Below are 23,097 nucleotides of genomic sequence, written 5' to 3' on the forward strand. Positions count from 1 at the left end.
GAGGGTGGCATATAAATAGGTTTGGGGAGCTGTCTGCAAGAGTGTCTTTGTAGGAAGACTGAGTCTCATGATGTGTCATAGTAAGGGTCATAGTAAGGGTATAGTAAGGGTCATAGTAAGGGAATAGTATATAGTATATAGTAAGGGTATAGTAAGGGTCATAGTAACAGAATAGTATATAGTATATAGTAAGGGTATAGTAAGGGTCATAGTAACGGAATAGTATATAGTATATAGTAAGGGTATAGTAAGGGTCATAGTAAGGGAAGACAGACATCAAGGCACCTTGTTTAAATGGTGATATCTGGGCCTGTTGGATTGACAGAAAAGGGAAGTTTAGGGGAATGGAGGTCTTTGTCTCATGGGCCTTAATAATTTCAGTTACATGAAGGAGGAGATGTGGGGGAACACCCAGCACAGTATTAGATCTGAGCTTTGGTCTGTCGAATTCAAAGTCTCAACTGAAACTCTGCACTCCTAGAGGTACCAAGGCACCCTTTCTTCTCACAAAGGCCTTGGCCTTGGAGTGAGTATCTGGGCACCAGAAAGAAGGAGCTAGGAATCTTTTAATCATGAGTGTGAGAAAATGATGCCAGGGGATATCAAGCTGAGGTACGATCACTGTGTTCTCTCTCTTTGTCATTAGTGTTATTGTTAGCACAAAAGTGGATTTTCCTGAGCTATGGGTTCATGAGAATTGTAGGAAATATTTGCATACAAAACTCAGAAGGTTAAAAGGGTAGAGTTCGTTGTATCATTCAAGTAAATGGGTTCAGGTCCCCTGCCCAATGTCCAGACTGCTCCTTTACCTGTGTGAGACGTCACTCATTCTGTCTTAGGATGTCTAATGTATGACTTCGAAATCTTGTCACTGGTCCTCTCTAGGACTGTACCCTAATGGTTCTCTGACGTTTCAGCTTCCCTTAGTCTCAGTCCATGGCCATATATATACTCGTGGGAAAGATCCCTGGGCTCTTTACCTATTGCTGGGCCTCTCAACTGTACCCCAGCATTTTCTGTCATTCTAGATTTCCCTAGTCCCTGGTCAGGGCCAGGTGTCCATCGGCGAGATTCCTGTGGTCAGCACCTTGTTTCTACTTGGACTTCTGAGCCCTGCCTGAATCTGAGCTTTGCTGGGCACCTGAGTCCTGTCTGGGTGCACAGGCCCTATCTGATCCTACAGTCCATGTGGACACATGTGATGGGTAGGGGGCGAGGGAAGGAAAGAGGAGGGAAGACAGGAGGGAGGGAGAGAGAGACTAGAGGCTTCCTTTTATCTGCTATTATCTCTCACCCCAGGCACCCCATAACTTATTATGATTGAGTACTTTTTAAAAATTTTATCGAATCACCGTGAGATAGTTACAAGCTTTTATGTTTGGGTTACAATCTCACAATGATCAAACACCCATCCCTCCACCAGTGCACATTTCCCACCACCAATATACTCCGTATACCACCCCCCTTTTCTCACCCTCTCCCTGCCTCCATGGCAGACAATATTCCCCATACTCTCTCTCTACTTTGGGACATTGTGGCTTGCAACACAGACACTGAGAGGTCATCATGTTTGGTCCATTATCTACTTTCAGCATACATCTCCCATCCCGACTGATTTCTCCAGCCATCATTTTCTTAGTGATCCCTTCTCTATTCCATCTGCCTTCTCCCCTCCAGTCATGAAGCAGGCTTCCAGCTATGGGGAAATCCTCCTGGCCCTTGTATCTACTGTCCTTGGGTGTCAGCCTCATGCGATGTTCTTCTATACTCCACAAATGAGTGCAGTCCTTCTATGTCTGTCCCTCTCTTTCTGACTCATTTCACGTAGCATGATACTCTCCATGTCTATCCACTTATAAGCAAATTTCATGACTTCATCTCTCCTAACAGCTGCATAGTATTCCATTGTGTAGATGTATGATTGGGTACTTTTTCAATGGGTGAGATTGAAACAAACAAACTTCATCTGACACTCCAACCTTCCACTTTCCTGGTAGTTATAATTATGACTGAGTTAGGTAACCCCTATACACTTGATTCCCTATAGGTCTGGGAATCAAGTGTATCTTTGGGAAGGAATCTGAGGCTTCAGTTTCCCTGATGTCCAGGGGGGATTGTGGTCATTTAGGGCCCCTTCTAATTCCTTAATTTTGGCCATCTATTAAAAGTAATGACTTACCATTTGCAATGCCCTCTGATGCTTTCCAAAGTGTCATTAAATCTATTGCTTGGTTTGAATTTTCTATCAATTGTTCAGATAGGAAATTATTTTTTCCCACATTGAAGATGCAGAAATGGCAGCTCCAAGAGATCTTAGATAATTATTCAAGAGATAGAATGCTTTACTGGGAGGTCTGGAACCAGACATAGTGTTTCTAGGCTCCTGAGTCTTTCCATCCAATGTGTTGGAATAAGAAAGAGAAGGTTCAACTTGAAAGGCTAGGTTAGAATTATACTTCTTCAAGGGGACAAGGATAACATGATAACAGTTAGCTGTCCTTTCTCTGCTACTCAGTTTCCCTGCTCCCCTACTCTCTTCTATTTCAACACTTCCAAATCTTTGTAGGAATTGCATGGCTCTGGCCTTCCTTGCATTTCACGGGAAGCCTGGATTTGTGAGAGCCAGACTGGCCAAGTCATGAAGAGCATAGATGGGGCCAGGGAGATAACTCCCTGGAGTTATCTGGAGTGACAGGCCTTGCATGCAGAAGGCCTGGGTTTGATCCGAGCATGGTCCCTATTAGCACACCAGGAGCAATCCATGGGCACCAAGATGGAAATAGTTAGACCTTGAGCACTGATAGGTATACTCCCTTTCCCCATCCCCGCACAAGACAGATGGCCCAGATTAGAACCATAGACCAGTATGAGGTCTGAAATGACATATTTCTCTCCCTCTCTCTTCTGGTTAGGGATAAGAATCATGCCTTTATTGTGAGATTATAAATAGGATTGTCATAGTCACTGTCACTGTCATCCTGTTGCTCATCGAGTTGTTTGAGTGGGCACCAGTAATATCTCTCATTGTGAGATTTATTGTTACTGTTTTTGGCATATTGAATACACCACGGGTAGTTTGCCAGACTCTGCCGTGCGGATAAATAGGATTAGATGAGTTAACTTTAAGTATTTGGCTTAATCAGGGTATATTTCAGTAACTTCTCCCCCCCCCCCCGCCCACACACACCAAATACCTAATCAGTCCCAATGTTTCAGCTGAAGCCAATAAAGATATGTTTTGCACTCATGTAGGGGCCCATGGAGTCAGGTAACCCACCAGGGTCCTTCATGTGGCAACGTAGTCAATTCCAATCCTTAACACTAAATATCTTGAAAATTGTTTTGCAGGGTCTCTGGTAAGTCCCCATGGTCTCTGCCTCCCACCCCCAACCCTCACGGTCTCTGCTGGTGTAGATGGTTTTATTATATACAAAGTAGACATTATTGTAAACAAAGTCTTTTTGTTGGTGGTGGTGGCATAATTTGGGGGTTATTTGGGTGTTGGGTCACACCCAGCTGTACTGAGGGCTTATTTTTAGCTCTGTGCTGAGACACATCCTTGGCAGAGCTGAAGGGACCATATGTAGTTGCTAGAGATCAAGCTGGGCTTGGTAGGGTGCAAGGTAAGTGCAGTACTATCTGTCTGGCTCCTATGTTTGTAGTTTAGTTTTCTTACTGGTAGCTCGTGCCTTATTCCTGTTCACTATCGCTTTGCTTGTCAATTTCAAGATTCTGTCACTTCTTGCCCTGTGGTGTTTCCCGTAAAATCTGTAATAATCTACAGGCAGCGACTTTGCAGGGGGCAGGGGCAGGAATGATAAACCCCATCCATGTTCAACACATCTGGAGGCAGCCTATCTTCCGAGTACAGTTACCTGTTTGTGTTTCCTTGGATAAACTCTGTTTCAGAAGAGCACACCCAGGGCTGGCGCCACACACCTGTCAGTCAAGACCTTTTCATTCTCTCCTGTGGCTGCATGCTTTGGCTGTTGAGAAAGGGTTGGCATGGACAGCTCCTCCAGGCTTGATACATGTTGATGCAGGCCTTTGAATCCTGTCTTGGACATATGTCTCTCTGCCTTTGAGAGACAAATAGCCTGTGGTCAGTAGTAAGCCACCCCCAGATGGATCATGGCTAGGTCCTATGTCAGAAGGTCCCTAGCCCCATGTTGGCTAAGAGCCAAGATGCTCTACCATACCACAGTGGATGACACCACTCAGTCCCAAGCCTCTTTTGTCCAAGCTCTCCACCACCCACTTGGGCAGGGCTGTGGAGGCAGACTCTTTGACTCCAGTCCTGTTGTTGGGATACCCTGAAGAGTGTTTCCTGAGTTTGGGGATGGAGTCAGCTGTGATAGCAGCTCTGTTCATCAAGAACATATGTGACAATGTGGGCTGACTGAAAAGCTACAGTCTGCAAAGATAAGATTACTGTCCTGTAGAAAAGGGGCCTGGGTCCTTCTGGGAATCTCCCGAGATGCCAGGAAGGACCAATGCTGGGATTCTTTGCTCTAGACCAGCTCTCCAAAGAGGGGAGTGGGTCCTTTCTGACTCTCAGGTGAGGTCTCTGTAGGGGGACTACTTCGGCTTGCAGAATCGAGTCCATCAGCTGGCCCAGAATCTCAGTACCTCATACTTCCATTCCCCACTACCCCTTATTCTCCAGGGATGCTCTTGCTTTTGCAGGAAGCTTTCAAATTCCTCTTATCCCACAATGAAGCCAAACTCTTACCCCGTCCCCATGAGGGAATAACTAGACTCATAGTCCTTCCTCTCACTGATGGAGAGAATCATCACAGGGTGGTGTGTGTGTGTGTGTGTGTGTGTGTGTGTGTGTGTGTGTGTGTGTGTGTTCAGTGCAGAAACAATCATGCTCCTACTTCTCTGTCCTGCTTCAGGACCTGGTGAGCAGTGCCTGACTTTGACTTGAGTCAGAACTGGCAAGAGCCAAAGAAAACTTGTCTTGGGCACGAATGGGCTTTTACAGGGGCAGAATCTTCCCTTTAGATCCCGGAGCACCACCCCGAGACACAGGTCTTTCTTCTGAACTTACCTGGCTGGGATTCTACAGCTCTCAGTCCCACTGCTTTGACTTACAGGATAGAGTTCAGCATTAATATTTGTCCCTCTGTTCAATATTTTTTCATATTAAGGCACTATGTTTTGTAGCAGCAATATTAATATTTATGCTTTAGGCTATAGTGCTAATTCTTTTCAAGGCCCTCAGAGTTTGGGATATATATCTCATCCTGGCCATGGGTTCAGAGCCCCGATTTCTCCAGTGATAGGTCAGGCAAGGGGCCAGCATTTTCCTTTCTGGATCTGCCAGGCGGCTCTCCTTGATGTTTGTGAGCAGGACGTTTGTTCCTGCTGATTCTGACACAGGGGACATGAGCTGCTTTAGCGCATTTTCCCCTCTGAAGGCACCCGCCATCTTGTTTGGACATATGGTGCCTCTCCGAGGATCTTTTCCTTCACACTTAGTGCACAACCCCAGGGCAGAATTAGTTCTTTCCGGGGAACTGGCTGCCAGAGCTGTCTGGGCATCCCCTGGGGCCCTGCTGGGAGCCATCAGTGATGGCTAATTGCCCTCCCAGGCCACTCTCAGACAGATGTACTCAGCACCCAGGAAAATTCCTCACCCAGATTCTTTCTCTGGTGATGGTGGTGAGGGCTCCAAGCTGAGCCTTGAGGTCTCGCCTGTAATACTCTGCCAGTCGGGCCAGACCACTCAGTGCTCAGACATGGCAGCACTGGGAGGTACTGGGGTAATCCCAGGGGTGCTGGGGAGGGGTTCAGGGGTATGCCTGGTGTTTTTGGGGGTAGCATGCCACACCAGGATCTAACTTAAGGCACAGGCCCCAAACTACTGTGCTATCTTTCTGGTCCCCTTATTCTGCTTATTTTATACAGAACCGGCTGTATTTGAATGGTCAAATGTGGCATAAATACTGGGTGCTGTTTCTGCATCATTTCAGTCTAGCTCTTTCTCTCTTAGCCATTTTTTGACCTTGGCTGGGGTCAGTACCTTGGATCCCAATAACTCTCATAGTTGCCTGTAGAAGAAAGAAGACACAGAGCAATAATAAGATGGGAATGGAGCAGCAGGTTGGCGATGCTGACAAAAGAGGGCTTAACATTAAGTAATATTCTGTAATATTCTGATTATTTCTGATTGTTATTTTACAAGAATGCTTCTGTGTATTCTTTCTTTTTTTTTTTTTTTGATTTTTGGGTCACACCCAGCAATGCACAGGGTTATTCCTGGCTGTACACTTAGGAATTTCTCCTGGCAGTGCCCAGGGGACCATATGGGATTCTGGAATTTGAACCTGGGTAGGCTGCATGCAAGGCAAATGCCCTACCTGCTGTGCTATTGCTCCAGCCCCCAGCATCTATGTATTCTTTGTGAAAAAAATAAAACTAGACTGAGAAATAATGTGACTGCATTGCCTTACATACTAACATAAATGGATCTACTAGATACAGTAGAATGCATTGAATTAAATTAAACCCCAAAGACAAAAAAAAAAAAACCACTCTGCTTTCGTGTACCAGAGCTTTTCCCTCTCATTTTATTTTGTCTTTGATCACTGAATACTTGATAATATCAAACCAGTTTTATCCAAACTATGTCTTGGCAGATGTAAAACTTGTCTTTCTAATATCTGGTGTGACAAGAAATCCCAAGGAATTGATCATACTGAGTTCCTTCATTGGAATTGCATAGTTTTAATCATCGTTGTTCACTTGAAAATTGTTTGGTTATTCTTGTGTGTTTTGTTAAGACACATTTTAATATGATTTTTAAAATTATCTGCTAAAAGACCCAGGTGGATTTTGACTAAAGTTGAATTGAATTTATCCTTTTAATTTTTCTAAAATTGGCATTTAACTGTAGTTATTCTTCCCATCTGCTGCATCTTTTATTTTTCCCATCTTCTTTTGGGTAGAATTTTATAGTTTACTTTATGTGGGTCTTGTACCTTTCCTAAGGTTATTCTAAAGGATTTTTTTAATTTCATGATGCTATTGTGAATATGATTTTTTTCTCATATGTTTTCTAACATATAATTGATGCTGTGATAATGAACTGATTAATACATTAATTCATGATCCAAATATAAATATAAAAGCCATTAATTTTCATGCTGATCTTATAACTAGTACCTATCCTGAATATTCTTATTACTTGTAATATATTTGAGGTTGCTAGGCATACATCATTCATTGTTATAATTTTGAACCTTCATTTACAGTACTTGTGGCAATAGGGTTTTGCCTATGCTGCGTGCTTAAACCATATCCCTAGACTCCTTTCTATTCCTTTTATAAAAAGGATGAATCTCTGCCAAATCCCTGTGCATCAGAGCTGACCCAGTGAATCCCTCATAATGAAAAAATTCTAATAGAAATGATGCTGGAACTTGGAAGACTGGATTTGAGAACATTATTCAGTTTCCTTTTATTATTTTGGTTTTTGAGCCACACCTGGCAGCAATGCTCAGGGGTTATTCCTGGCTCTGCACTCAGGAATTACTCCTGGTGGTGCTTGGGGAACCATATGGGACCCTGGGATCAAACCCAGATGGGCAAGTGTGAGGTAAATGCCCTATCCACCATGGTATCACTCACGCCCCTATATCACTCAGTGTCTGCTAGAGTCTGTGGACCTCTCTGGGTCAAGGCAAGGACCAGGTAGTGAGCAGAGGTCAAGTGCAGATAATGAAAACCCCAACAACCAGTTTCCTACCATCCCAGAGCTTTAAACCATTGAGAAGAAAAATTTTAATCTCTGTGCCTACAGTTAAAAATCACTGATCTTGGGAGCTGGAGAGATAGCACAGCGGGTAGGGTGTTTGCCTTGCACGCGGCCGACCCAGGTTCAAATCCCAGCATCCCATATGGTCCCTTGAGTGCCGCCAGGGGTAATTCCTGAGTGCAGAGCCAGGAGTAACCCCTGTGCATCGCCAGGTGTGACCCAAAAAGCAAAAAAAAAAAAAAAAATCACTGATCTTGGTCATCAGGCCAGCAAAGGCTTCAAGATGACCGAAGTTCTTACCCACATTTGACTGTAACTTCAGGAGAGATCCTGAGTAAGACCTGATCAGATCACCACTCCCTGAATTCCTCCCCCTTAAATCAGGAACAATATAAAACTGCTGACTTTGGGCTAATATGTCATATGATGATGGTAACTGTAACCATAATTTCTTTGTTCTTACCTAGTTGCATTGGCATTAATAAAAAACATTACATGAAACAAGGAGATAGTCATCAATTAGCGTTCATTCGCTATTAGTAGTTAATTTGGGGGCAGAGTCAAAAGTTATGTGCAGATTTTCAATTTTGAGGAGACAATGTTCATAAACCTTTTGTTTGAAGGTCATGTAATGCTTGCCATTCATTATTTTAACTTGTCACACCACTCAAGTATCCTACAATTACCTACAATTTGTTTACCAAGACTGTTGTATTTAATCTAAAATTGATATTAAACATGTCAAATAGTTTTCAATATTTAAGATGATTGTATGTCTTTATCATTTTACCTAATACTGAATTTTTCTGGAATTCCCAGCACACAAGCAACTTGGGCATTGCACATTAGTCTCAAAGAAGCAGCTAAATGTGATAATTAATATTTAGTAAAAAGATGTGCATTTGTAAGTGTGACTAGTCTGGAGGCATTAGGCATGTGTGTATTCTTTCAGATTTGGTATTCATACTTGTTATAACATTTCATAGTATTCATAATACAAACTGGGAAGCTTTAGCTTATTTGCATTGTTCTAGAATATAACAACAAAAATTGTTTTTGTTTGAAAATTTAATGATATTAATTCATAAAGCTATAGTTTTATCATTTGTGGTAGATTGAACAACTTAAGGATTTTCTTTTCATCTAATATTGGGTCTTCTCTAGTAATATTTTCTGAACCCATTTTGGTATGATTTAGGTAGCTCCAAAGTCATCCATTTGACCTAGATTTTAAAATCTGTAAGCAAGAGTCATTCAGAATGTCCTTTCATGATGCTTTTTCAACTCTGTAACTTGTTATATCCCATTTTTGCTTTCCTAATTTTGATAATTTGTGTTTTATCTGGTAGAGCCAGCTATTTGCCTGCCTAGATACAGTGTTGACAAAAGTTCTTGGGTTTGGTTATTGAATCTAGTATTTTTTCTGCATCTGTATTCATTGTAAAATATTTTCTGGCAGGTCTTGCTTTCATAAGCAGGCACTTTCTCTGATTCCTCAAAGCAAACCTCTGCTTTGAACTCCTGCTTCTTTTCATGTGTCTGCTGATGTTTCCCTGTTTGTTCATCCTCACAAGGGGAGTTCTGAGCTTGCTCGAGTTGCCAGCTGCCAGAGAATACAGTGGAGGGTAGCAGAGGGGAGTGAATCAAGTTGAGATTTGCTCTTATTTTTCTCTGCCAGTTCAGAAATCCAACAGCCTGTGAGGGCACAGGGGTCAGCCAGAGCTGAGGCTGGCAGTACACGGGGCTTCTCCAACCTTGGGAAGGCTTATATATGAATTAATGTTGGCTGGAACTACCTCTCTCATCCCATCTTTTCTTGGCACCAATTGTCCCCATTGATCTGGCTGTCTACACAATTTGTTGGAATCTTGTCTTACCAAGGACAGGCTGGGAACGAAATGACTGTTCCTGTAGCCTCCTGACTCTGTGGGTATGGATCCCGGATCTAAACACGTCTTCTCTCAAGGACTACATTATGCTTTGCATGCACAATGTAGAATAATGTTTTGCTAGTAATTGTCTGGAATGGAAACCTCGAACTCTAGGTCATAGAGTAGAAGGCAGTGTGGTGTTCAGGGCGAATTGTACTCAGGATCCTGCACACCATATTTTCCAGAGAAAATGACCCTCCAGTGAGGAGCTTTCACCAACTGTGGCATGTGGTCATCACTATTCAGTGGAGGAAATGCTGGGTTATGCAGAGGGCATCACTGAGGAGCCTCTTTATTAAGGGGAGTCAGGGCAAAGTTACTTCTAACCATTTCAGCAAAGTCATATTTATTTATGCTGAGCAAGCAACTAGCTTATTTTTTTCACTATATTGTTTTCTGTGCCCTCCTCCTTGGGGATCTTCAGGAGCTAAGTTTGGGACCTGTTGGGCTGGAGATATAATACGGAGAGTATGAAGCTTCCTTGCATGTGACTGACCCAGGTTCAATCCCAGGTACCCTGTATGGTTCCCTGAGTTCCACCAGGAGTGATCCCTGAATTCAGAGCCAGGAATAAGTCCTGAGCACAGTGAAGTGTGATGTAAAAACCAAAGCCAACCAACCAACGAACAAAACAAACAAAAAAACCATAACAAACAGAAAGAGTTTGGGACTTCTCAATCTAGAGGTGGAGATGTGGTTAGTCTTTTGGGTGTGAGTTCATTACTGGCATCTTCTTATCCACTCAGCCTTCATTTCCCTATGTTCGACTCTGGCTATCCTTAAAAGAACCAACTTTTCTAGAAAGTAATAAAAAGTCTTGAAAATATAGAAAATTATTAAAAGGAACAAGATTACGCTGCCACGATAAAAGATAGTGACTGTTTATAGACTGTATAGTCTTTCATTAATTCTTATAATTGATTTCTCTCCTTATGCATCATATTTTTCCGTAGATATCAATTGAGATGAGTGGGCTAAAGGATCTCATTGGTACCACTGGTTTGGTATAAAACCTCACATTTATTGGACAATTGAGCAGTGGTATTTTCGTTAAACATAGGTTCTATTCCCCTACTCCTCCACTCTGACTATGCCATTCTGCTTTGCCCAATGGGACACTGCAAATATGCCTCAAAACAACACATCTGATTGGATTCCCTCTCTTAGGTTCCTGCTTTAAGCAGCTGACGCATAAAAAGCATGGGAACCAGAGCTGCACCAGGCAAGATGTTCCAGAAAGCTGTGGGCTAGCTTATGCGTGGGTCTAATGAGTCAGCTCATCACCATGAAGCACTGCCATTCCAAAGACTCAGTATGCAGCAATCCTATACACCTCGTGGATCCCAAAACAGTGAGTCTCTAGGGGCTTAAAATCAGTTGAGGGATGAGAGATAGCACAGGTGTAAGTATAAGGTGCTTGATTTGCATGCGTTTGACGTGGGTTAAATCTCTGGCACCAGCTATGTTCTCCAGACCACCACCAGGAGTGATTTCTGAGCATTTCCATGTGTAACCCAATTCCCCACTTCCTGTCACCCCCTTTATTAAACATTAAATCTGTTTAATAAATTTCCTGGGTGATTCTGATATCATAGCTTTAGGGATCACATTTTAAAAAATTTTTATTGAATTACTGTGAGATAGTTATACAAGCTTTCATGTTTGGGTTACAATCACACAATGATCAAACACCCACCCCTCCACCAGTGCACATTCCCCCCACCAATATCCTCGGTATACCCCCCCTTGCTCACCCTCCCCCTGCCTCCATGGCAGACAATATTCCCCATACTCTCTACTTTGGGGCATTATGGCTTGCAACACAAACACTGAGAGGGTCATCATGTTTGGTCCATTATCTACTTTCAGCATGCATCTCCCATCTCATCTGTTTCCTCTAGCCATCATTTTCTTAGTGATCCCTTCTCTATTCCAGCTGCCTTCTCTCCTCCGCTCATGAAGCAGGCTTCCAGCTATGGGGAAATCCTCCTGGCCCTTGTATCTACTGTCCTTGGGTGTCAGCCTCATGTGATGTTCTTCTATACTCCACAAATAAGTGCAGTCCTTCTATGTCAGTCCCTGCTCTGACTCATTTTACTTAGCATGATACTCTCCATGTCTATCCATTTATAAGAAAATTTTATGACTTCATTTCTCCTAACAGCTGCATAGTATTCCATTGTGTACCAAAGTCTCTTTAACTAGTCATCTGTTCTAGGGCACTTGGGTTGTGTCCAGATTTTAGCTATTGTGAACAGTGCTGCAACAAACATATAGGTACAGATGTCATTTCTACTTGTGCTTTTTTGCATCCTCGGGATACATTCCCAGAAGTGGTATTGTGGGATTATATGGAAGCTTAATTTCTAGTTTTTGAAGGACTGTCCATATTGTTTTCCAGAAAGACTGGACCAGTCGGCATTCCCACCAACAGTGAAAGAGCGTCTCAGGAATCACATTTAAGAACCCCCTCACCCCTCTTTTTTTGGATAGGGGCATACCTGGCAATGCTGAGGGTTTACTCTTGGCTCTAAGCTCAGGGATCATTCCGGGTGGGACTTTGGGTTACATGTGGGATGCTGGGGATTAAACCCAGTTGACTGCAGTGTTTCTCTCCAGAGAACACTATTGTTGGATTTGTTGTTGGTGGTGGTGGTCTGTTTTTGTTATTGTTGTTGGTTTTTTGTTTGTTTTAGCTTTGGGGCTACACCCATGGGATGTCAGGGATTGAGCATCCCTGGGCTGCAAGGCAAGTACCCTACCCACTCTACTATCTCTCCAGCCCCAGAACATTGATTTCTCACCCAACTACTTCGCTAGCTCAATGTGCAATCATGAAAAACGCTTAATATTTACAAACCTCAACTTTCTTTTGTTTTTTTCTTTACCAGCAAAGAAAAATAACGTGTTTCCTTTATTATAGTTGTGTTGATTACATCAAAATATGGAAACCTTCTTTACAATCATCTTTGTTTTCTTTCTTCTTCTTTGACTCATCTCCACCTCTTGCCACCCCCACCCCCACCCCCACCACCACACCCAGTCCCAACTTAGGAAGACACCAGTGAGAACGTCTTAGGAAAACATGAATCTCAGGGCCACAGCTTTATTGTATAGATTTTCAACACAGCCATAATACAAACATTGTCAGGAAACATTTACAAGAATAAATAAGATGGACTTGCAGGTGTAAAAAGATTACACTTCACTGTAATGTATAGTCAAAAAATATATCTGATATTCATTGACCTGACATTATTTACCATCTACTTTTTTAAGCTGGAATTGGAAAGGAAAAAGAAAAAAAAGAAAGAGAGAACATTGACAGCACAGTGCTGGCTTTTTAAAAAAAGTTGATTTATTTTGTTTTCTCTTCTCATACGTGCCTTATCTATCAAACACCCAAACTGTACAAGTGCAGGCCATTGGGATTCATGGAGGAGGCTGCAAAGTGTAGAGACTTTGGTCTCATGCAACATCATATGCCCAGTGCCCGTGGAAAGTCTGAGCTCCCTGGTGTGGAGTGGGACCCCCTGGGGGGACCTAAGAGGGCAATGAGGGTGTTGAGTAGCCATGGCATTGATAGAGGCCCCGAATCTCTATCTTTCCTAGGCTAGAAGGATGGAGGGTGAAAAGAGAAGGTAGAAAAGTGCTTCTGAGTCTTATGACCAATATGGATTAGCCTGTATTAACTGGGCTAGTCCATGATCCATCTGGCAATGAAATGGGTGCACTGGGGATGACTATAATTCTGTGTCAATTGAATCTCTGTGCTTTTTCTTTTTCAATCTGCTTCAACAGGCCGCAGGTGAGGAGTGGGGGTGGATAGAATGAACCTCAAGAGATAGGATGAATGGTAAGCGAAGCCCTGCTCTTGGTCCTGTGTGGACCTTGACTGGTTCTGGCCCCTGAGGGCCCTCTTCGTCAGTGCATCTGAATTATGGCTGTTCTCATCAGAAATCTTGGTGGGCATTAAGTCCCATGGCAAAGCCACTGTTTTCTTTGGGCTGCTTGGTTGAGTTCTGGATATGCTGCTAGTGCAGCTTCTTGGCCCACATAGTGGGAAGACTTGGGCAGGAAAACAGGGGCCTTCAAGCTGCACAATCTGCTTGGCTTTGTGCTCTGAAAGATTGAAGGAGTTCAAAGCTGGGCCCAGCTCCAGAAAAAAATATCTCACTCGTGTATGATAGAAGCTACTGAAAGGCCATCTGGCATTTTCTGTTGAACCACTGCTGAGATAGCGCTGCTGGGATGGGCAATGTATCCTCTCTATCAAATGGCAAGTTCTTCCTTATGCAACTATGCAATTTTACCCATTGGTCCTTGTTCTACTCATAGTATTTACCTGGGACTAGCAAAATCTTGCAGAGAGTGCTGCAGACATGAGGAGAATGTGGCACTCATGTTCTGTTTGACCCTTTGGGAGCCTGTCTGGCCTAGATAACAACATTTTGTTCTTTGTACTTCCAGACTACCTCCAGTACCTTTGACGCCCAGATTAACCTTCCATGGTGCAAAGGTGCAAAGTGGGTGTTGAAAGATTTTGTTGGACCATAGTGTGTGTATGGGGGAGGGGTCCAATGAATTATATTCAAAAGCTTGAAGGTACTAAAATACTTTATAGAGTCACGGTTTTACAGTTTTGGCAGACTAATTCACATCCTCTAAGTTTTCAAATCTCAGGGTCCTCCTCATCCAGGACCCTGGAATTATACTCTATCCAGATCACGGGCTCCCATACCCATATCTACCTATCCAAACTCTCAGCATCAACCCCCCATCCCCTCAACCCTCATTTTCTAATTTTTCAAACCAGGGACCAGAATCCAAATCCCACCATGCAGAGTAGGTTTGGGTCTAAAAGGGATTCCCAAATATCTCTTCCCATAGACTCTCTTTCATTCCAAGTCTTTCCACAACTCTTGTCTCATCCCCAGGATGCCATTCTCTAGCTCTAGTAGTAAGTGAGGCTTAGGATTTAGCATTATAGATGCTTGCATTATGAATCAACCCCCTGGGACCTAACCCTCATGGATAAAATTCAAGGAGTAATTCCTCGAATGACTTTTACCTATCTTTTCTAGATGTAGGAAGAGGGATGCAGTTGATTCTTAGTGTCTATAAGACAGCTGTATGTCTATCCAGTTCCATATCAAATTAGCTCTCTGGTTACCAATAAGGCAAAAGAGAGTCGGTTCATATGCACCAATATGGCTAAGTATCTCATTGTGCCTCTGATGACTGTATCCATAACCTTGAAATGGGCGTCAAAGGAAATTGGAGCTCATACACCCCTTTTCACTCTGTCACTGACCTTCTCCCTTGCTGTGCAGATAGTAGTACCACATTCAAGATAGATCTCAACTAGCTGGATGCCAGGGTCCTGCATGCTATCACTTCATAGAAAAAAAAAATCTCCAACTAGAACCCTGGCATGTATAGAGAGAGACAAAGCTGAATCTCAGCTGGTCTCCTCTAGGGCATCCACTTTGACTCTTTCCCTGTTTCATTTGACTATCAGGTGGAACAGGCGTCATTGACTGCAGATCTTAAACAAGTTAGATGAATATAAAGGCAATCCAGTACTTTGAGGCAAAGTAACCATCCATGTTACTTATGTCTCATATTCCGAACCACCCAATAGCTTGGGTTAACCACTGTCTCCAGGGATCCTGGCTCAGTAGAATATGGTGTCCTCATGATTTAGAACTAGCAACCTGTTCCTCTGATTCTTGGACATACCCATGTTTTCCCTAGCATTCTTTCTGACTGGGCTTGGTGAGATGACCTATCTGTCCAGCTCAGGGATGGTCAGCTGCAGGCTAAGGGAGTGTGGAATTCTTCATTCCACTCTAAAGAAGGACTTACATGGGGAATTATTATTTCTATACACTTCTGTGGACCTAGGCTGGGTAGCCATTTCCACAGTGTGGCATGTTTAGTATCTTCCTGGGCCTCTCTTCCATCGTCCCTGGAAACTTGCTAGACTGACACCTTTATACGCGCACCCCAGAGCAGGAAATGTGGATCCTAGTAAAGATGCACAGAAGGAACTAGCAAAGCAAGGGGAAACGAAGAACAAACACAATTGGCCAGAGGGAACGTGACCATCTTTTCTCCAGACAAGTGAGACATGTTCTAAAGCATACCCTATTTACTCCAAGTGGTTCAATGACTAATCCTTGCCTAGCCCCATCCTGCTTGTTGTCATAGAGGGAACTACATTGTCCACATTGACCCTATGCAGCCTTAGTTGTGATGATTCCTCTTGGGCTCCAATTTCTTGGCCTTGCCTTCGACTTTCCTGCCCAGAGCTTTCAAACATTATATAGCCAACGAATGATCCTCCTGAGATTCAAATCAAAGAGCGCTTTCTCCCACTCCCTAGGGAATGAGCTGTGCTAAAGTAACCTGTGCTTCCCAGTAGCACCCTATCCAGGTCCCCTTCCTGAGAGTTATAGGAACTCAGTAGATATGTGGGGGGGAAGGAGAGGGAGGAGCCTTCCAGAACCCCAGCCCCACATGTGAAGTGTGCCTTCAGATTTGACCACATTAGCAGCCACATGCCCCACCTGGACAAAGAACCCCCAGCATTTTGTAATCAGTTGGGTGAAGCTAGGTCCAACTTCTTACCTTATGGGGTTTTATAGGCCCAGCCTTTATGATGCTCTGGGGTGAGACTCATCTCTCCACTCCATGTCTGTGGGTTCCTTTTAGCCTCTGACTGAACCCCTTGAGCTGAGGTCAACCCATGGGTCTGGTAGAAGGGTTTGTACCAAACAGTCTGCCCAGGAGTGAATGAGCAGGTTGTGAGTCTGCCACTGGCCTCTGGGTAAAGCAGCATGCCCGGACATCGTGTGTCTCACATTGGACTATTATTCACCAGGGTTCATCATGGTGGGGCAGAGCATCAAAGCTATAGGAGAAGCAGGACCCTTGGTTTGAAAAAAATCATGCTCAGATTGGACTAGATTGGCATATGTGCAAATATTGCACAAATTATTAAATTAAAACTTGTGCCAGAAGGATTTTTATGTTCATTGTGGCCTGGCTTTAGGCATTTCCAGATCCACCACTTCCCTCTAACCATTGTTACAAAGGAACAGATGAGGGAAGAGAGTGACATATCCAGACTTCCACCCAGTTACACGCTGACGCTTTTGTTTCTTAGTATTGGTTGTGGCTACTTCTGTGATTTCTCCCCTCTGTTTCATCATCTATAAAATAGGGATCGCCACAACCTCCTTCCAGGGGTGTAGGCAGAATTCAGTGAGTTTGCAAGCTTGTCCCCAGCACATGGCCTTATGATATCAGGTGATAACATCTGGCAGTCACTGCTTGGGCCTCACCCTAAGAGAGGGCCCACCCAGAAAGCAGAGCTCTCTTGCTCAGAAAGGGTGAAGGGACAGAAGGAAGCTCAGTCCCTCAGCCATTTCACCTGGTGGTGGGACCATTCCTGGCTTCTCATCAGCACCGTATATTATCTCCGAACAGGGCCTCCATCCAAGAGAGGAGGGAGCAAGGCTCAGTGCTGAAGGAGGTCCTGTCTTTGGTTCCAGGGTAAGAGAGCGTCTGCTTCCTGCTGTGGGACCCAGAGAGCATTTATGCTCTTATCTGCTGCATTCTACAGGGGTGGGTGGATGGGATGGGGGTGGAGGGGAGACCTCAGTGAAGATGGTGTTTGCTCAGGAGATTTTCTGGGAAACAATCTACCAGTGCTCTCTCTCCTTCAACCTCTGCCGTGTCCTGGCCAGGTCCGTGTCCCAGATCTTAGGAAAGGCACCTTGCTCTTGTGACTGTTTCTTCCTGTGTCCACTTGCCTTCATGCTGTTCCCTGCCTTGCCTTCTCTGCAGGGTGGGCTGGGTTGTGAGGACCAAGGGAGGGGTTAAGCCAGAAGCATGTTCACTAGCCCTGGCTGGGTTGTCTACCCCACTGTGACCTGAGGCTTGGCAATTTCCCTTCTCACCAAAGCCAAGTTTTCAACTCCCATCACTGGAAATGACAGAAACCTTTTCCTGGATAGAAGAAGTCCTCAGATCTGTGTTGGATCCTCAAGCCCATTCTGTGTGGATGAGTCCAGATGGGAGAAAATGGCATGGAATAGGCTAATGCACCCTGCTCTGGGCTATCTGAAGTCTGGGGGAAGCAGGGAGTGTGTGCGGGCTGGTTTGTGGGGGTGACTGGGGTTGGGGACAGCTGGGTCAGTGGGGGCTGGACCATGGCCTGTTGCTGACTCCTGGAGGAGTCCCATCTAAAGGTGAGAGAGAGAGAAGCTCATCTCTCCCCTTCCTCCCTCCTTTCCCTTGGGTTTGAGGCTCTTTTGAGCCTCCAAGTGACAGTCTTCCTATGATCAAGCCAGGCATCCCTGACCTTGAAGAGTTCTAGGCAAGACCCATGCCCATGAGAGCAGCCTCCGTGGCCCCTTAAGTGTCTCATCCTCTTGACCCCAGAGACCAGGGTGGCTCACCCAGCTCCCAAGTGGAGCCAAGACCTGGTTCATCCCACAAGTGGCCCACTGATTATTTTGTTCCAGCAACAAGACAGTGAGCAGACAGACAAATAGGTGTCCTAGAAAAAGTGCGCACTTTGGGGGGTGTTTTCACAGTGTCTCAGAAAAGGAGTAGAGGACCCCCAGCTCTGAGGAGGCGTTTCCCAACGCAGAGCTAAGCACATCACTCACAAGATGCACGGGCTCCTGGCAGCCTTAGGGGGCCAAAGACTGCACCCCTGCAGGAGCATTCCTCTCCCCAACTCCAGCTACAACCCTGCCCTGCCCAGCTCCAGCCAGTCTCACTCCCATCATCCCACCAACCCTCATTTTGGGTGCCCGCACATTGCACAAAAGGGACTTCTGCTTCCTTTTGCCACTTGCTGAGAATGGATGACACCACCTCTAGGAAGCTCTCAGCAATCTCTCCAGCACGCTCATCTGACGGTCCTATGCTCAGGTCTCCGTACCCCTCAGTGCCCTCTGGTTCAACTTCCCCTGCCCACAGTCCTTGAGGGTAAGAACGGGGTCTCTGAATTCTGACTTCCTCCTGCCCCGTGTGGGGTTGGGTCATTCTCCAGGATGGAGCATGCAGCTTCCCAGGCCACCTGGGGCTGGCAGGCCCAGGCAGCAGGCAGCCCTATGTGAGGTGTACCCGTACCTGAGGGAACAGGGAATTGTTTTCACCGGCTGAAAGACAGAGAGAGAGAGAGAGAGAGAGAGAGAGAGAGAGAGAGAGAGAGAGAGAGAGGAGGGGAGGGAAGGAGGGGAGGGAAGGAGGGGAGGGGAGAGGAGAGGAGCGGGGAGAGGAGGGGAGGATAGAAGAGAAGAGCAGCTTGACCCTGGAGCAGGGAGTGAGTTACTAACACATATGGGTGCCCAGTTGGCCGGAAGGACAGGACTTGGGAAGAATGAAATGGCCACGTGACGAGTCCTCGGCTCCCAAGTCTCGGGCCAAATTTCTTCTTAAAAAAAGAACTGCTCAGTGAAGAGAGAAAAGCAGAAATGTTACAAAGAAGTTTCATTGCCCTTCTCTGCCTATGTGGAACCCAGAACCGCATCACCGAGGCAGGTGCCTCGGCTGCCCCCATTGTACAGTGGAGAGGAGAGCAGGTTCATGGCTCTCCCAGAGGGCGCTGGGCTGGAGAGGTCTAAGGTCAGTGAGATGCCATGTAGAAGGAGCCAGGCCTGAGGGTATCTAAGGCCTCTCTAATAGTATCTTTTGCGAATGCTGGTTCCCTTGCATAGACCCAACACGTTTGGGCAAAACTCAGATGTCAGTGGGCCTGCACTGGTCTGTCCTGAGCGCGAAGCTCAGTTTACATACCGAACAGTCTAGGCTTATGCCCCAGCAGGTGCTCTACGGACCCCCTGAAACTGCAGGCCCCTCTTCAGTCAGCCCGGGATGCCTTGCTCAGCAGCTGTCCTGTCCTGGGGTATGCGTGAGGTGGGGGGAGGCTTGGGGGAGACTCTGAAGGGCTCCTCCTGGCTACTCACAGGGCTCAGCAACCAGTCTTACTGCTACAGTCAAGCTTCCCTTCCTGGCGTTTCATATGCACTCCCTCTGCCAAAAGTTACTTTCCACCTACACCTTTGGCAAAGCATCAAACTTCAGTTTGTTCTTTGTTCCCAAACGAAGGGGCTCCCCCCAAAGAGATACAAAGTCGACCAGGGCCCCACTCCAGGGAGATGTCCCAGTCCTCAAAGGCCAGGGGACAGCAAGGGTCCTGCAGCATCACCCCCTCCCGTTGACCCCCTCCTCCTCCCACAATGAGGGAAACCACATCCCCCAACGCCAGCTCGGGGAGTGACAGAGGCTAAGGTGAGGGTGGGGGTGGGGTGCAGAATGGAGCTGGGAGTGTGTGGTGGGGGGCCATCAAGGCCCGTGCAGGTCCAGTGTTGCTGGCTGGGGCCTCGCTGCTGGTATCCAAAGCATCCTGAAGTCACTCAGATCCAGGTGGGTCGGGGCCAGGGTTGATGCGAGAGTCCCTGGAGTAAGTTGTGTAGGGACAAGGGGCGGCAGAACAGGAACCTTGAGAGTCGAACATTGCCGTGGAGAGAGGAAGACCCCCCACAGCTCCAGGACAAGAGGGGCTGAGAAGGATGCTGCTGAGCACCCGCACGGTCCCATGCCACAAGATTCACACACTTAGAAGAGCGAAAGCGAGAAGTCGGGAAGCCCAGAAGCCTGGGGCCTTGCTGTGGGGGTGCTTCTGGCGGGCCTGGGGCTGGCTGGGGGTGGAGGGGAGGCCTGGGCTGTGGTGAGCGGGGCAGCGTCTCCGCTCCAGGAGATCCCTCAGGGGTACAGATCCCACCGCGGGCTGCCAGTCTTCTCCTTGGCCGGGCAGGGTTGCCCCCTCTTCGCCCCTGGTCCCAGTCACCCACATTCACAGAAATGGGGGCGGGGCTGCACCACCTCCGCACGCAGGTTCCCGTCCCACTGGGCTAAAAGGAGCTTAAATATTCCAGTGCCACCTCGTATACAAATTTATACTGTTCCTGCAAGGAGGAAAGAGAGAGAAGGGCGGAAGGGGGTTGGGGTGGGGGGGGGCGACATGAGGGACAACAAAGAAAGGGGGAACACATTTTGTTTAGAGTCACAGTTACATCTGTCCGAACAGATAATTCAGACTCAGTCTGCCACCGCCCAGGCTGCTTCTGGTTCCGCCCACTGCCCATTTGCATCCAGGTGGGGCTCAGCTCCTAGAGTCACAGGAGCTTCTCACACCCTGCTGGGCACCTGATTCTGTCAATCAATTGGAAGGGGCCCCCAGAACCTGCATTTTTAACACGCTCCCACATGTCACTGCCACCAGCGGTCTGAGGACCATTCTCTGAGCAGAGCCTCACTTTGACAAGGACCGAAGACTCCAGTTAGAATCTTGAGGGTAAGGACTGTGATCGTCACCACTCCAGAGCTTAACAACGGGGCCGAGGGGATTCTGCACACCCTTCCCCCTTCCAATCTCTTTCTATCCCTTTCTTTCGTGACTTAGCACAGTGCTTTCTCCCGTAAATATGAGCATTGGTGATCTCAAACAGGGTTGAAGCATACTGAAAACATTTCTCCCCACTCCTCTTCCAGGACCTCTCCTCCCGTGCCCGAAGACTGATGTATTGCTAAGAAAGGGTGAGAGTAAGACAAATCAGGGTGCAGGGGGATCAGATTTTGGACGGCCTGGAAGGGAGGAGGAGAAGTGGGTGAGGCTGGAAGAGAGGGTGGCAGAGCCGACCAGACCTGGGTGCTTAGACAGCACCCAGCTGCTGTGGGTTTTCCCTGTCTACTGTTGGAGTCATCCATCATCCTCTCCTCCCAGTGATAGACGGTCCTGGGCAACTCACCAGGGTCTCCACCATGTTGGACTTGTTGTTCCTCAATGTTTTCACGATATGAAACACGTCGATGATGTTTTGCTGCTGGATCATCTCACACACACTGCAGATGGCACAGAAGGTTCCACTGCGGCCTCCCCCATTTCTAAACACAGAGTCAAGAGGTGAGCTAACTCCCCAGGTACCCCATAGGCACCCGTGCATCCTAAAGTCCCCTGTGGGTGTGGAGTGAGGGCCAGAGATGCAAGTTTAGGTGGGGGGGGGTGCAGCTCACAGCTGTAGCCTGAGCCGTGAGTCACAGCTTGAGTCTCATCTATGTCAGGAACCAGCACTGGCCTTGGGCAAGGCTCCTTCTGTGTCTGAGGCCCAAGTACCCCACACCCATAATGCAGATGTTGGGCTTGGTGGCCTTGAAGAGCTGAATCAACCCAATGCTTGCTTAGTTCTGTGAGCATGTTAGTCAGCTCTGACACATAGATCCAAACCCACACAAAAATCAATTTTTTTTGTAGGTGTGGTGCCTGCATCCTTCTCCCAAAGCATATTTTGGGTCCATCTACACATCCAGTGAAGACAATTGTCAGTTCTGGGTGATTGCCTCCTCCCCTCCTCCCCACCCACAGTTCCTCCCATCTGCCAGTTCCTTTCTTCTGCCAAGGACAGCAACACAAGAGACATCTCTGTCTGTTTAGGGTCAGCTGGTCTAGAGTGGGGAGGCTTGGGATGGGCCTATGATGTATTATCCTGAAATAATAGGATATCCACTTTTATTCAATACCCCACTGATCAAGGAAACAGGGACAGAAGGTTCTTGGCAGGATACTCCCTCTGCTATTGCCTCTTTTGGATGGTCCATAAGCCATCTTCTTTCAACTACCCCTTCAACTTCTTCCGGAAAGTCCCATTAGGAAGCTGCCTGACTTGGAACTTCTGGGCATGTTGCCAAGAGCAACTCATGATCTCCTGTAATGGTCTGTGTCCAAAGAACATCTGGAGAATAGCTAAGGTGCTCAGTTAACCTCCCAGATGTTTGATCTGCAGAACACCTCATGTCCAGATGCTTCAAGTACAGAGTTTCCTTGCACGCACAGGCCAGAGCCTGCACAGATGTGCCTGTTTTGGTGTCTTGGGCCCCCCAGAATGACAAGGGCTTTGTGAACAGAAGAACAGTTTTGTGCTTTCCTTCTGTTCAAACCACTGGCCACCCTAGCTATGGAAGACATGGAATGGAAAGGCATTTCTGCAGAAAAACAGGCTAAAAACCAACCACATGGGAAAGAGTACTCTGCCCACACCTCTGCTCTGCCCACACCCCAACACTCAGAAAGGAGGGATCAGTATTTTCTGAAGCAACAACAACAGAGGAAGAGGTGAGTAGATCTAGGCATGTCCACAGTGTGACCAAGATGAGCTGCTGCATGTGGTTCTATGCTAATGAGGGGACTCTCTGTCTCTGTCTCTGTCTCTGTCTCTGTCTCTGTCTCTGTCTCTGTCTCTCTCTCTCTCTCTCTCTCTCTCTCTCTCTCTCTTTCTCTCTTGCCTGTGAGGGGGGGTCTGGTGAAAACAGGGGCATTCGTAGGAG

The 23,097-nt window shown here is 46.4% G+C and overlaps 1 protein-coding gene across 15 annotated transcripts in view; it reads right to left on the reverse strand.

Moving 5' to 3' along the window:
* Positions 1 to 12,785: 12,785 nt before the first annotated feature.
* Positions 12,786 to 23,097, reverse strand: part of PTPRT (protein tyrosine phosphatase receptor type T) — a 1,130,358-nt gene continuing 1,120,046 nt past the window's right edge. For all 15 annotated transcript variants that reach the window (XM_055137540.1, XM_055137536.1, XM_055137543.1 and 12 more), the window contains 2 exons: positions 21,525 to 21,660; positions 12,786 to 20,681 (listed from right to left, as the gene is read on the reverse strand). In XM_055137540.1, the coding sequence (XP_054993515.1) occupies positions 20,628 to 20,681; positions 21,525 to 21,660 (190 nt within the window). In that variant the 3' untranslated portion in view covers positions 12,786 to 20,627. The remainder of the gene's footprint in view (positions 20,682 to 21,524; positions 21,661 to 23,097) is intronic.

Source organism: Sorex araneus, chromosome 5 (assembly GCF_027595985.1).
Source record: "Sorex araneus isolate mSorAra2 chromosome 5, mSorAra2.pri, whole genome shotgun sequence".
Lineage (NCBI taxonomy): Eukaryota > Metazoa > Chordata > Mammalia > Eulipotyphla > Soricidae > Sorex > Sorex araneus.